Source organism: Falco naumanni, chromosome 1, assembly GCF_017639655.2.
Source record: "Falco naumanni isolate bFalNau1 chromosome 1, bFalNau1.pat, whole genome shotgun sequence".
In the NCBI taxonomy this organism is placed as follows: domain Eukaryota; kingdom Metazoa; phylum Chordata; class Aves; order Falconiformes; family Falconidae; genus Falco; species Falco naumanni.
Genome location: NC_054054.1, coordinates 13,033,800 through 13,047,314, shown reverse-complemented (window position 1 = coordinate 13,047,314; position 13,515 = coordinate 13,033,800). Strand labels below are relative to the sequence as shown.

Below are 13,515 nucleotides of genomic sequence, written 5' to 3'. Positions count from 1 at the left end.
TTCACTGTATCAATTTTGTCAATGTTACTATTTTACCACATAGTTACTCTTTAATGTTGCGAGAGAAAAACATTTTTGCAGGTGTTCTTTATCAGTCACAAATAAAAATATTCACTCTTCTGCAATCAGCAGAGATTTCTGAAGTTCTGGGATTAACACTGATGGAGATGTATATTATCAAATAGCATATGTTTTGTGCATATTAGATATAAAGCTTGAAGCTGCCCTTTCATCTATTCTTCAGACTTATTCTTCTGCTATGTTAAAAGTAAACATGGACAAACAGTAGGGGGTTTGCTCTGTGGTGAGCCAAAAATGCTGAGACAGAATGAACCAAATTGGAAATTTTTGTTTTTCACATCTGTCTGAAATGCTATCTAGACAAACTAAAACTGTTTAACCTAGCATTTAATATTTCAGCATTTTCTCTCTGGCTTTCTCTAGTGTAGGAAAATATTGAAACAAAAATTGCTTTCATAAACAAGAAGTCAAAATATTTCTCTTAAACTTTCCTCCTTCTTGGGCTGAAACTGTCAGGTGTGGTCTGATGTTATGAATAGGTCCTGGTTAACCTGTGCTGTATTTTCAGGAAATCTATTGTTTGCCAAACAATAGTCAAGCTCTAGCTAAATTCGCAAGTTTTGGCAAATAACAGAATATCTAACTTGGGAACAATTCTTGTTATTATGAAATTGTAATCATGTGAACAAACAAATGATGCTGTGGTGTTTTATCATTGCATGCTAGTAATCAATAGATGAGCACATGCTTTTATGCCTTTTTTCTTTTTTTTTAAAGTATGGATATGTTCCTAAATTTTGTCTCAGAGTTAACTAAATGTCCTTATCTTAATCTAGAGAGGACACACGATCAGATAACAAATTGTGAATACCCGGTTCAATCTGTAAGACTCCGCATCTTTCAGAAAAGATGCCGCAGAGCAGGATTGCAGGGAGATGTTTCCATAGCCCAAAGCAGGAGTGAGTTGTACTGGTTTATTGCCTGCAGGTGCAGGGTGTGCCTCTCTTGCACTTGCCCCTGGAAATTCAAGAATAGCTAAGCTGATGAAATTGGTAGGAACTTTGGACATTTAAAGTTAGTTTGACTGCAATGAGAACACATACTTAACAGAGGGAAAGAGAGCAACTGTTTAAATTGAATTTTGTCTTCACCGTTTCTTCCAAAGAATCTGTGTCTATCAATGTGATAGCATAAGATAACAGGATTTTCCTGGATGTTGTTGTGGGAGTTTAAGACCAAGTGTCTGCTTGCCTCCTATTAAGTTCTTCTGCAAGATAGTGTGTTGAATAATCTGTTGCTCTTTACTGAACCATTGTGCTGTTTAAATCTGTACCGTGACCATCGCTGAGCCTCCAGTACCCTGCTGTTTCTGACCAGCTCCTCAAAATGGAATCTTTTTCTCTGGACAGACTGAGAACCAACCCATATACAGTGCTATAGTTTTGAGCACAAAAAACTGAATTACTGCATATTAACTGTTTTTCAAGATCTAGGTGGCTAAATCATGAATCTACTGCTTGGTCAAACTCAGTGGACAAGCTTCATGTTATATGATGTGCTCTCTTTTTTATTTCCTAAACAATGGCATTAGAGAAGTAATGTGTTTTAACTAAACAAGGGAGAGAAGAAAGGAATAGGGACATAGAGGGTGCTGGCAAAAGCAAAAAGAATAAGGAAAAAAAAGTTGCAGTACAAAAGGAAAAACAAAAAGAGAGGCATTAGTATGACAATCTGATAAACAGATTGTTTGTATTGGTGTGTGTTTAAACATCAGTTGTCTCCAAATCACGGACTGAATTCATCAGTATTCTTAGATCTGAGACTGCTTGACAATTTCAGTAATGCCAGTTGTTTGTTTTGGACCAGATTAGAGATTATAGGAACACATAAGCAGCAAAAATTGATTTCTAGCATCTTTGACTTTATTTAATGCCATCTAGATTTGAGGAACAAATTGTTTGTTAGTGACAACAATATGCATCAGAAAAAGAATTATTGTAAAGATCATTGATACAGAAGAATTTCTCTGATGGTTCCCTTCCTATGTTTTCCATTTTGAAACAATGCAGAAACATTTTTATATATTTTTTTACAAATTGTTGGAGGTTTCATTGTATCAACTTGATTTTTCAACATAAAAGGTTGTTACACAATATTTCTTTATATATTTTATCTGAGTTCTGCTCTGATTCAGCAATCCTCCAGGACTAGGCTGAGATCTATTTATGTCCTTCTGAGTCATGTTTTATTCTTCTAGATCTTATAGTACAGCATCTTCATAACGGCCAGGAGATGTTCACAAGAATCTCATCTTTCCCCTTTGAAAAAGTCAAGGCTACCATCTAGAACGGTAGTGCTGCATGTTGAAACAGTTGATTTTTCTTTTGAAGCATTTTGGTGAATCACAGTAATGTGTTAATGTAGAAATAAAGCTGCTTTCTCTCCAAGACAGTATTCTGCTTAAAATCTTTGAGAGGGCTGAAAACACTCTTTAGAGAAGCTGCTTTTTAGAAGTTCTGGATTATGATAGTCTTGAATAAAAAAACAGGTAAGTAAGCAAAATTGTGTAAGATAGAGAACTGTTAGCAATCCCTTCTATTTGCAGAAACATCTGTGCTGCTATTGTTGGATGGGATTAAAAAGAAGCATCTCACTTTTGCCATTTTTCTGTGTCAGCACTGGAGTTTGACAAGAAAAACCCAGCAGGCCCAGAAACTGCTTGCTTGAGTCTGTCTGCAAAAAAAAAGAAAATTCCCCCAAAGTACGCGTGCTGTAAGACGTGAATTCAGACTGAAGTCACTGCTAGCACACAGGATCCTTGCATTGATAGAAAGCTGCCTATCTATTCTACGTGAAGCACTGCTTTAGGACAACATAGCATTTCTAGTATCATTAATAGTTGGAGCTGGAAAAGTTCTAACAAGAGAAGCATATATCCAAAGTGTTAAAATACATCTCCAAAAACCTTGCGCGGGGATGTCAGCATGACTGATAATCAAAAGCCAGACTGTGCCCTCGGATGTGTGCTTGACTTTATAAGGGCTCTTGAGAGGCTTCTTCCTTACACCATTTCATTGTCTCTGCTCCACTGCTTAGAGGTTCGAACGATCTGTCATCTGAATTTAAAAACAACAGAAAATACCTGCTGTTTTGCCTTTGTCTCATTTGATAGGCATGCAGCATTATCCCAATAGGAGTTTAAGATGATAAAACAGCAAGTGGGGTAGAAGACAGACTGAAATGGTTATATCATCATTAAACTTACAGCACCCTTGGCTCTTAAGATGTATTCTGCTGTGTTGTAAGCCTCAAATGAACAACTTGAAAGTAAATGAATAAAAAAATTACTATAGGTTAGAGAGGTGTTCGTGACCCCAGATGTTATGGATTTAGAAGCTTTCACTATTCCCCTTAAAATTGCGTGTGTGAACTAAAAACTTGCTGGGTATTTTGGGATTCATCTTCCTTCCCTTTGGTGTGAGTTCAGAGCTGTTAGTTTGTGATGGAGAGAACATCCAAAACAATGGCTGTACCTTCACGCTATAATAGGGTCAGCCGTCATTCTGTTCTGGTTGTGATGAGTGTCAGTCAGAAACCAAATAAATCCAGCTGACATGGCACCAGCTGCATTCATGCTGTTTGCAGTAATACTTGTACAGGTTTTGATGAGCCAGGGGAAGCAGTGTTGTCATGCCGCTGACAGCAGGGTGTAGGGCCTCGCTTTGTTTAACTAGATACATTAGTCACTGCGGAGAACACTTTAAGATGTGTTAGAAGACATTGTCACTACAGTGCATTGAAAAGCATTAGCAAAGCTTAGCAAGGCATCTGACCGTGATCAAATATTCCTCTTAAATTAAAAGCATGTTTAGGTATTCTGCTCAGCCTGTTCTTAGGTAGCTAATAATGGACTTAGATCCTCTTGCTCTATTTTGAGGATGTCTTATTGAATCATGCATAGAGTGATGTGACTAATTTGTGGAACAGAAGTCCCTGTGCATCAGCTGTTCACTGTGGTTTTCCTGGCAGGAAGATAGGACTTCTTATGTTGAAAGACACTGATCATTCTTTTCAGCATATCAAAGAATAAGTGTACTGTAGGCTTTTCTATTGGAAAAAAAAAAAAAAAAAAAAAAAAGAACAAATGGCTTTTATCTCTTATTTCCATCATTGCATCTGCATAAATCTCACCGATGCTAATGGGACTTGTAGCAACAGATAAAAGACAGTCAGTCTGTCAATGAGACGTGGAGCAAAATAGAACAAGGCACACCACAGAAATAGGAGGGTTCATCCCTGTTGGGGCAACCTGCAAGTAACTCAGCCTGCTTAGAATAAACCATTGGCGTGCAAAGCTAAGGCTCTCCAGAATGAAGTACTGAACAGTGGCTAATGCGGTGGCTGTGCGTGGGGCTCTGAGGGATGAGCTAGAGCTCTCAGTTGTGGGCATAATGGGGGTAAGCAGAAACCAGCAGGCTTACCTGGAAGAGGGCTGAGGGGATGGCACAAAAATGTGAAAAAGGCAGACTTGTGGGGTCCTGTAGAGATTAAGAAAAGGAAAAACAGCAAGCAGCGTGTTTTAAAAGTTGAAATAAACAATAAAGGAGAAAATTATCAGAGTAATAGAGTTAGTCCTCGCAACTGATCACAAAGGGTAACGTTATCACTGTGAGCAGAAGAGGAAGGAAGGTCTGGGGATGGACCCTTGGGCAAAGGCATTAACTGGAGTGGTCTTGATACGGAATACAGAATTATTTCTTTCAGCGTAAGCCACAGTGTTGACAAAGTCAGCATACCAGACAGATTCATTCCTTGACAGTTTCTGAGATGATTTTGTCTAAAATGCTGTTTGAGGTCTGTCCAAGTTCTATCCATGGACACTTGAAAACTGTAAACCAAAAGCAGCAGACGCACTGACACCAATAATTGCTTCGACCTAGATTCAAGTGTTAGGGATTTTATTTTTTATCTTTATTTTGCTATTAAAAATAGTATGGGTTGTCCTTTATTATTAGTGTGACATACAGATTGAATATTCAAAGCAAAGAAAGACATTAAAAACAACCTATGGAAGGCTTTTTTAAAAGGAAAATCGTGCAAGGAATGGTTTTTTTTGCAGCCCTGTTCCTAGGATCCCACCTTTAAATGCAGTTCTTGCACCTCTCTTGCTATCCAAGCTCAAGAAGCTCAACGTTGCCTTTTAACGCGCGAGTCAGAAAGGCAGGCTTTCTGTAGATGAAGTGACTGCTGCTGTCTTTGATGTACTCTTCTCATTTTACCTGGGGATGTGTGATACTGCCTTTACTGTCCTACAGCCTCTTTATGGCCTGCCAGCTTTTTCGTTCTTGAAAAACAGCATACTTGGGACATGTGCTTCTGAAAAAGCGCTATGCTGTAATCTGATATATTTGTATATTCTTAAATCCACAGAGAAAAACAGTGAGTTATCTTTTCATCCCAGAATATTCATAGTAAATAGAAAAATTAAAATTTTAGTCCTTACTGCCTAAAGGAAGTCCATAAACAGGTCTCCTGAGTGTATGCAAATAAAATTAAGTTCAAAGGGATTTAAGACATATAGTTGAAATATGCATAATTCTAATTGTAGAGAAGCTACCAAGACTACAATAGGAAAGATTGGCAGTGATTTTTAAATATCCCTGCTGCTCTGGTAGAAAAGTGACCACGCAACTTACAGTGGTTCAGTAGCACTTTGCTGTTAGCAGATTAGTGCCTGGCTGAGTTGACTGAACAAGATACAGGTAATTTTCTTACAGGAGTGTAGGTGTGAGCCTTTAAAGAAAACGAACCGATGTTGACTTCAAAACTGAGTCACTAGCACTGATGAATTTTTGAAGGAGTCAATTTACCGTTATTTAAAACTATTTTAGAATAGTTGTTAATTCTTTCAAAAAAGAGTATGTGCCCTTTCTATTTCTGCCTATATATTTCCTAATAGATAGTGAAGCAGGACTGAAAAGCCTGTGAACACCATGGAGACACTATTTTGTCAGTGTTGCATTGTGACATATTTGTGATCTTTTCCTTTGCTTCCTTAATTTATTTTTTTTTAACTTATTTCATTTCTGTTTGGTGTGTGTGTTCATTTTAGTGATAGTATAGTTCATCTCATAAGTTATTTAACATTAACTTATGAACACTGCTCTGAGACACCTAGAAAGCTTAACAGCAGCCACCTAGTCATCGTGCTTCTCATGTCAGCTGTAAAACACAATAAAAATATTGGAAGTACTTAGCATATATCTATTTCATCAAAATTACTATATAGTTTCACTTTGTCAAAATACCTACGTGTTGGCTTTCTTTGCTGTTTAAATGCTCTTCTATTTGTTCCTAACTTCCCCTGTTTAACAGCAGACAAACCCAGGGAGCACTGAATGAATCGGATGATCCCGAAACAGGCTGTCTAACTGATAACAAGCCAACTTCTCGACACTTCTATCCTGTCGCCTTGCTGCTTGTCAGCTCACACTTGCTGGTTGTGTGGCTTATTTTAAGTCTTGCTTTGCTATTAGCCAAATATCAATAAACTTCACTTGTGTTCCTTTCTTTTCTACAAACAGCAACAAATTAACTTTAGAAAAAGGAATTATGCTGTAATATTTCTACAATCTCAGACCCCAAGGATTCATCCTTAAGATACAAATGTCTGAAATGTACTATGTTTTGGTCATTTTTTTCTGAACTCTAAGAAGTATACTATGCATTGAGTGAATTGATTTGCTCTTTCTGTTCATGGTAAAGTTTTCCCACTGTAATTAGCTCAAAGAAAGCCCACTTACAATGCTGTCACTGTATACAAGAAGATGTGGAATCCTGAATGCTTGAACCCCTCTTTCCAGAGTAATTAGTCTGACAAAAAAAAAAAAAAATTGCACAGAGCAAACTAACCCCTAGATAAATATTACGGGGTTGTGGTTTGTGAGACTTAACTTCCATTGTGTTATTTTCGTTGTTACTAGCTGATGGGATCTTTTTTTGTTTAACTAATGATTATTTCTTTGCTACAACTAACCCTCTTTGGTCAAGTAACTAAATGGAATAGAGTAAGTTCTGTTTTGTAATGAAATTAACCTGTTTGTAATTGTTGCTTTAGTTTCTTTTGCTTTCAAGACACTTTTATATTCTTTTTAACAAAGTCCTGTTTATGTCTTGATGCACCACTTTGGCACTTGTGACTTTTGTACTGTATGTGAACAAACATCCTTCCTTTATAAAGCAGAGAGTTGGATTGGGCTGTTTGAAAAGCCATTCTCTCTTTTTTTTCATTGCAAAGCTGAACATATGGGAAATGAAGCAGAGATGAAACTTTCATTCGCAGATCTCTAGGGCCAGACTTAATAAAATGCCTTATTCCTAGAATACGCATTTTTAGGGCAAAGTGTACTCTCACGTATATAGCAAACAATTTGGAAAAAAAGTATGAGAAGGTTTAAAAAGCAAATATATTTCTGGAATTAGAACAAAATGTATCATTAAAGTATTTAATTTTTTTAAACTAAACTTTAAACCTCAAGGACAAATATATTAGGGGGGAAAAAATCTTATCACCTATTTCTGAGGGCAATAACTGTACTGGGCCTGGCCTTGGATTTAATTTTGTAAGATGTATCATCACTTGTGGAGAACAAAAATGTAGAGTTGAATCTTTGTTATTTTTACTTCAACTGTTGCTGAAACTCTGCAATGAACAAATAAAGCATATTTATTTATTCTGTGTTTCATGAAGTTGTACTTTTTCCCCCTTTCACTAGAGAAGGATGCCGCATAGAGAATGTACTGAAGAATGTCAAATGCAGAAAGTATGCATTCAACATGATACAGCTGATGGCTTTCCCAAAGTACTACAGACCTCCAGAAGGGACATATGGAAAAGCTGACACCTAAGTTTAACAAAAGTGTAATCAGGAACATACATCAAGCTAATTAGTGAATATAAAACTCACGGTTTATGACTTATTAATTGGGAATGTGTAACCAGATGAGGTATTATTTTTATCAGGTTTTATCATTTTACATTAAAATAACTCCAGTTAGTTTTTATGGAATAAAATATCATGAAAAAGCAATGGACTGGATAATCTCAAAACCAAATATATTCAACTGTTCTTTGTGAAGTTGAAGCTTAGTGACTCATAAGCCAGCTGGAATTAGTTATCTGGGTTGTTTGATCAAAGATTAAGAAGGGAGATGTCGTTTGCTGTAGGAACTGAGGTTAGCCGTCTGGAAGGTGGCATTCAGACTCCAAACCAAAACCTGAGATTTGATATAAGGGGTCTCTTACTGCTGGAAATAGTTTTTTCTGGCGCCAGCATAGCACTGAGGTCTTGATCACTAACAATTAAATCCTTCACGGAGGTGTTTATGAAAGATGCTCATGTTAATACCTGGGCTAAGTATGATTTTGGTAGTTGTATTTAGCTTCTTTACATAAGAATGGTAACTTCATAATATGTTTTTAGTAATTACAGCCTGTAATTTCAGTAATTCCATTCTGATTCTTTGCAGTTCATTTGGATGTGTCATTCTTGGCTTTCTGTACCACAGCCAAATACCACTTATTTCACTTCACTTTCACATAAATCACGTTGAAATCAGGGGAATTAATTCTTCAAGTAAGGTGACCTGAACCTGACCTGTCATACTCCCATCTTCTGTAAACCCTTAGAACTAAATTTTCTTTAGTGGTAGGGAAAATAAGTTGTATATAGAGGACTTCAAGTATCTTTAGGCTATAAAAACATGTATGTTATTACAGAGCCTAAGATAAATATACGAGTAACCTACTGTATTAGGACTAGTTAGCCACTGCAGCTGATTTCTATCAAATTTGTAATGCTGCGTGTAGACACTCTACGATGAAGAACTATCAGCTTTAAAAATGAATGTTAATGCTTCTGCCAGCTTGTGTTAGTCCTGAAATTTGTCTTGTAAAGAACATTTGTGTTTTCTAATTGTATCTATTTATTGCCTTCTTCTGCCTCCCAGTGAGTAATACAGTTTAAAAACCTCAAGTATTCACTGGTTACTGACCTTTATGTAATGCATTCATTTAGAGAAAAAAATATCTAGAGCAGAAGTGTGAGAATTTTATCCTAATGAAACTGCACTAGGAATTTGAGCATCTGTAATTGCCATGGATAAAGAAGTTAATGTTTGCTTACTCCTATGAAAGTCAAAGAAACCTTGATGCACCATGAGTTACAATTTGTTCTTTTTAATCCATAAGCCCATTACTTGGTATAAATCTGTAACTATACTAATGAAAATACATATTTAAGAGCCTGATTCTGAAAACTCTAATTGGGTGATTGCGTGGAAATGATCTATTGTGTGAATAAAATTAAACCCATCTTGTGTATTTGCAAGATCAGGCTTTGGGCCTTAGAGACATCCTCATTCCCAATGTTCATGTACTTCAGTGAAGCCAGGAATTCACCTATACAACATATTTATCTAACTAATTCGAACTTTTTTTGAAGGTAAAGTAGGTAATTTAAATAGTGTTTTGGTGCATTTGTTGTTTATTTCAGTTATGTGCTATCATGAATGACTTATTTGTCCTTCTGGTATGTATTACTTCAGCAATAGATGTCAGAAGAGTTAGCATTGCATCACAGATGAGCTCAGGTAGATAAGAATATAATGCCTTGATTTTTTCCTGGTGTGTACCAGTAGAAGTGGGCATTACTCATTGGGTGGGTTGAATGCTTGCATAAATTTGTGTTTGAGTCTTTAACTGTAACAAAGTTGTTCTGTACAAAACTTTTTTGTGGATTTATGGAACATAAATCTGCCTAGGAAAGTGATGTTTTGTTCTGTCAGACTGCCGCACTAGCCCTCGGTATCTGCCACGTTTATCATTAGCTTAAAAAACCCCTACATGTACAGTTTAGAAATAGTGATAAATTCCTCATGCACCTCTGAACTAATCCCACAGAAGTATGACAGAGAATGCTGCCCTTCCTACAGTTATTCTGAAACAATCTGTAAAAGTCTACTTGGGGATGGTATTCACTGGTGGTACTATAGGTTCCTATAATTCCTTATCTTAGTCCCGTGGACATTCTTTCAAGTTCAAAATATGAAATTCTATAGACTTTCTTATCAGGCAAATAGTCTTTCAAGATCTCCTCTCAGCATTTTAATCCTACTTGGGTTCTAAATTGCCACTGTCACTATCACGTTACTTTTATATTGAAAATGTTTTCCATGTCAAAGCCACTTTTTTGATGAAGGCAAAATAGGCATTGGATTACTATACTTTTTGTTTTAGCAGCCAATCCCAGTATGATTTTGTGAAATTAAATAATCTGTTATTTGTTAAAGATAATTGAGAAGAAAAAACAAAACCCACATCAGTGTGCTGCAGTGAAACTTCATTGAGCTTGGGCCATTACAGAAGAGTAGGCTGAGTTTTGTGCTCAATAAGGCTGAACTTTTTCAAGCTAGTTTTTTGATTGGAACATCTTTTTGTAGGATACAAGACCGTTGTAAAACCCGGTGCCGTGGTTGCAAGCCTCCTTGAAGAGCTGTGTTGCTTCAGTACTGAAACAGGCTCAAATGATTCCTTGTTTGGTCATTGCCTTCAGTGGGCTACTGCACCGGCAAAGGCTGCATCATGAAAGCTGATGTGTCAGCTAAGCATGGACTCGAAACTAGTGTTTTTTCTGGTTTGCCTTTTATGAAGAAACAAAGAGGGTTTTGCTGCAGGTTGATAGTTACATTACTTGGAGTACATTTACTCTTTGTAGAAGCTGCTTCAAACCCTGTGCATTGTTTGAATACCTAACAGAGGAGTTAAATTATCCCAAAGGTCTTGCACATATCCTTGTAGTTCACTGTGAATATCAGAGGAGCAAAATTAAGCAAATGAATTTTTATGAGCAACCTACACAAATTGTTTTGCAAAGGGTTATGGGAAGCATACTGATTTTGATGGCGGATGCACAGAAAAATGTTCCATATCTGCTCTCTTAAAACTTTTGTAAGGCATAAAATAAGCTGCTTTGAGGGGAGGGCAGCTCTCAAGGGCTAGAAGATGAACGTTCAGAAATATATCTGGCATCTAAAGCCAATTCCTGTCTTACAGAGGACATTATTTGTAGAAATAAGGTCGTCAGGATCTGCATCAAGGAATCCTGAAATAAGGGCTTCTAGCTTTGACTATTTGTACAATACATTACGTGCTTATATGGGGGTTTTGTACCACAGACCAGTGTCTAAGTAGAGAGCTGGTATAAAATACCTAAAAAAAAAATAAGGAACAGAAGGTTAAAGTAATTTTTTTCTCAGAGATTAATACTGTTATAATACATAACATGCATAGGCCTGACATTATTAAGCAGGCAAGTCTTTTTTTTCTGAAGTCTTCTTTTGGGGAATTTGAAATACGTTCTTGTTAATGTTTGTACTTTGGCTTTTATGGAGCAACTAGGAAAAGGAAATTTTTAATTATGTTATCTGATTTTTGTGTATGTGAAGCTGTGTATTTTGATGGAGTACTAGCAATGTATGTGTCATAAAGAACAAATAATGTAGGAGGACAGCTGAAACAAAATATGAACCGAGAAAGAGCCTTAATGAAGTCCTTTGCAATGTTGATTTTTGTACTGTCTGAATTTTGGCATTACGTAAGTGAAATAAGGAAATTAACAAACACTTTCTGTGTCTAAATCATTCAGTCCTGATGAAAATGCACTTATTTGCAGTGAAATGCATTGTAATGATATTATAAATCATCATGAGTAATTTAGGTATAAGGAAGTGCACCATATCATTTTGAAGCCCACTGTATAATATGCCTATAAAGAGCTTCAGAAAATAAGCTAATTTTTATTTCTAGTTTAAACACAAGTTCCAGGAAATCCTATGGTCCACTTATAAAAAGCAGAAAATGTGCTGAACATCAACAAGTGTAATAAATAAATTGCATTTAAAACTATGCAGAAAAATTACTTGCATGAAATAATGTATCTAATCAGTTAACAGTCTTTAATGTATATTTTTTCAGTTGGCTATGTTGTAAACTTGAAAGCACTGATATCTATATTTATGGGGGTTTTGTATTGTAAAGAAGTGTGCTGTACAGGTGATGCCATGAGACATGAATTTGCATCTTGCTTTTCACTTATTTGAAGCTTAAAAACAAATGTTCACAATCAGAGAGCTTTGAAATAATTTACTGTTCTTCAAAACACAAAACTACCTTGTAAATTGCATGTTTTAAAAAAAAAACCACACACAAATGTTTTTGTAAAGCAAAAAGGAAAAAAAAATCCCAGACTTCAGTCTTTAGAACGTTTTTCCTTAGTAACACATCAACTGTTGTGTTGCCAAAGCATTCAGCTTACACTCTGCAGCACTCAAACATTTATTTGCTCTTTTTCTCATTGCGTCTGCTGAATAATATAACATAACAACAATGAATTTCAGCATGATACTCATGATCCAAGATTAAAAACTTGCATTTGCTCAAATAAGCATGAAGCTTAATAAATCAGAATAAATAAAATGGAGAACACTTGTAAACCAATGTTTCCATATTTCAAAGAGCTGAAACATAAAGTATGGGGTTTGCGTGCTGACAGGGAGAAAGAGTTATGGTGGAAACCTGACTGTGATAATAGAGCGCCCTGGATCTGTGGAGTCTGGAGTGGTGAGATTTGGACCATGCTGCTCTTAACTTAGATCTGTAACTATTGGCAGTGGTGTTTTGTACTCGTTCCGTGCATGCAAAGTACTTCAAAAGTTTTCAGCACTTCTGTTTTGCTTAGGAACAGTCCGACTTTACAATTTCTAAAATCCCAAATTACTTTGGTACTTGTTCTCATTTCGTGTAGCTGTACCTTGTAATGTTCCTGTCGCACACTCTGGAGCACATGAGGCTATGTATAAGTAACATTACAGGACTTCATAGTATGTGATTGTTCAGAGAAACGAAGCACAACTATAGCAATTCAACTCTTTTTTTCTATTTCAGGATTTAGCTTTTTTATTTCATTGCTGTCTGTAAGCCATGTCCATTGTACACTGTGTGTATATTTTTATTTAAATAAATGTGATGTTTATTTTTTATGTTTCTGACTTTTTTGTTTGTTATTCATTTTTCATTTTCATTATGGTGGTGTTGCCCAGAGGGCACATTGTACATGACGCTGAGAGTGGGTTCCCTCCTAAAGGATCCAGTTTGGATGAAGCCCATCCACAGGTCTCATCGCTGCTAGGAGCAAGTATTTAAGAAAAGCTGTGATACAAGAGTAAAAAGCCTGCAATGGCCATAAGTTAATTTGTTCCTATTGTTCCTAGTCTTACTACAACTTCCATCTCGGAACCAGGTGGGTCCCAAATTTTCTAACTAAAAAGAAACAAAACATTCACATACCTATAAGGAAACCCCATTCACATAACTATTGATCTGTAGAGAGTTATTCAGAGTAACAGAAGTGGAATCAACATCTTTCATAATAAATA

At 36.3% G+C, this 13,515-nt stretch overlaps 1 protein-coding gene across 3 annotated transcripts in view; it reads left to right on the top strand.

The window, feature by feature from the left end:
• The window catches only part of INPP4B (inositol polyphosphate-4-phosphatase type II B), a 220,868-nt gene extending 207,749 nt beyond the window's left edge, over nt 1-13,119 (top strand). For 2 of the 3 annotated variants that reach the window (XM_040581804.1, XM_040581824.1), the window contains one exon: nt 6,397-7,776. In XM_040581804.1, coding sequence (XP_040437738.1) covers nt 6,397-6,571 — 175 coding nt within the window. In that variant the 3' untranslated portion in view covers nt 6,572-7,776. Of the gene's footprint in view, nt 1-6,396; nt 7,777-7,796 lie in introns of those variants that run through there. The other variant, XM_040581815.1, reaches the window with a different exon arrangement.
• The last annotated feature ends 396 nt before the right edge of the window (nt 13,120-13,515 follow it).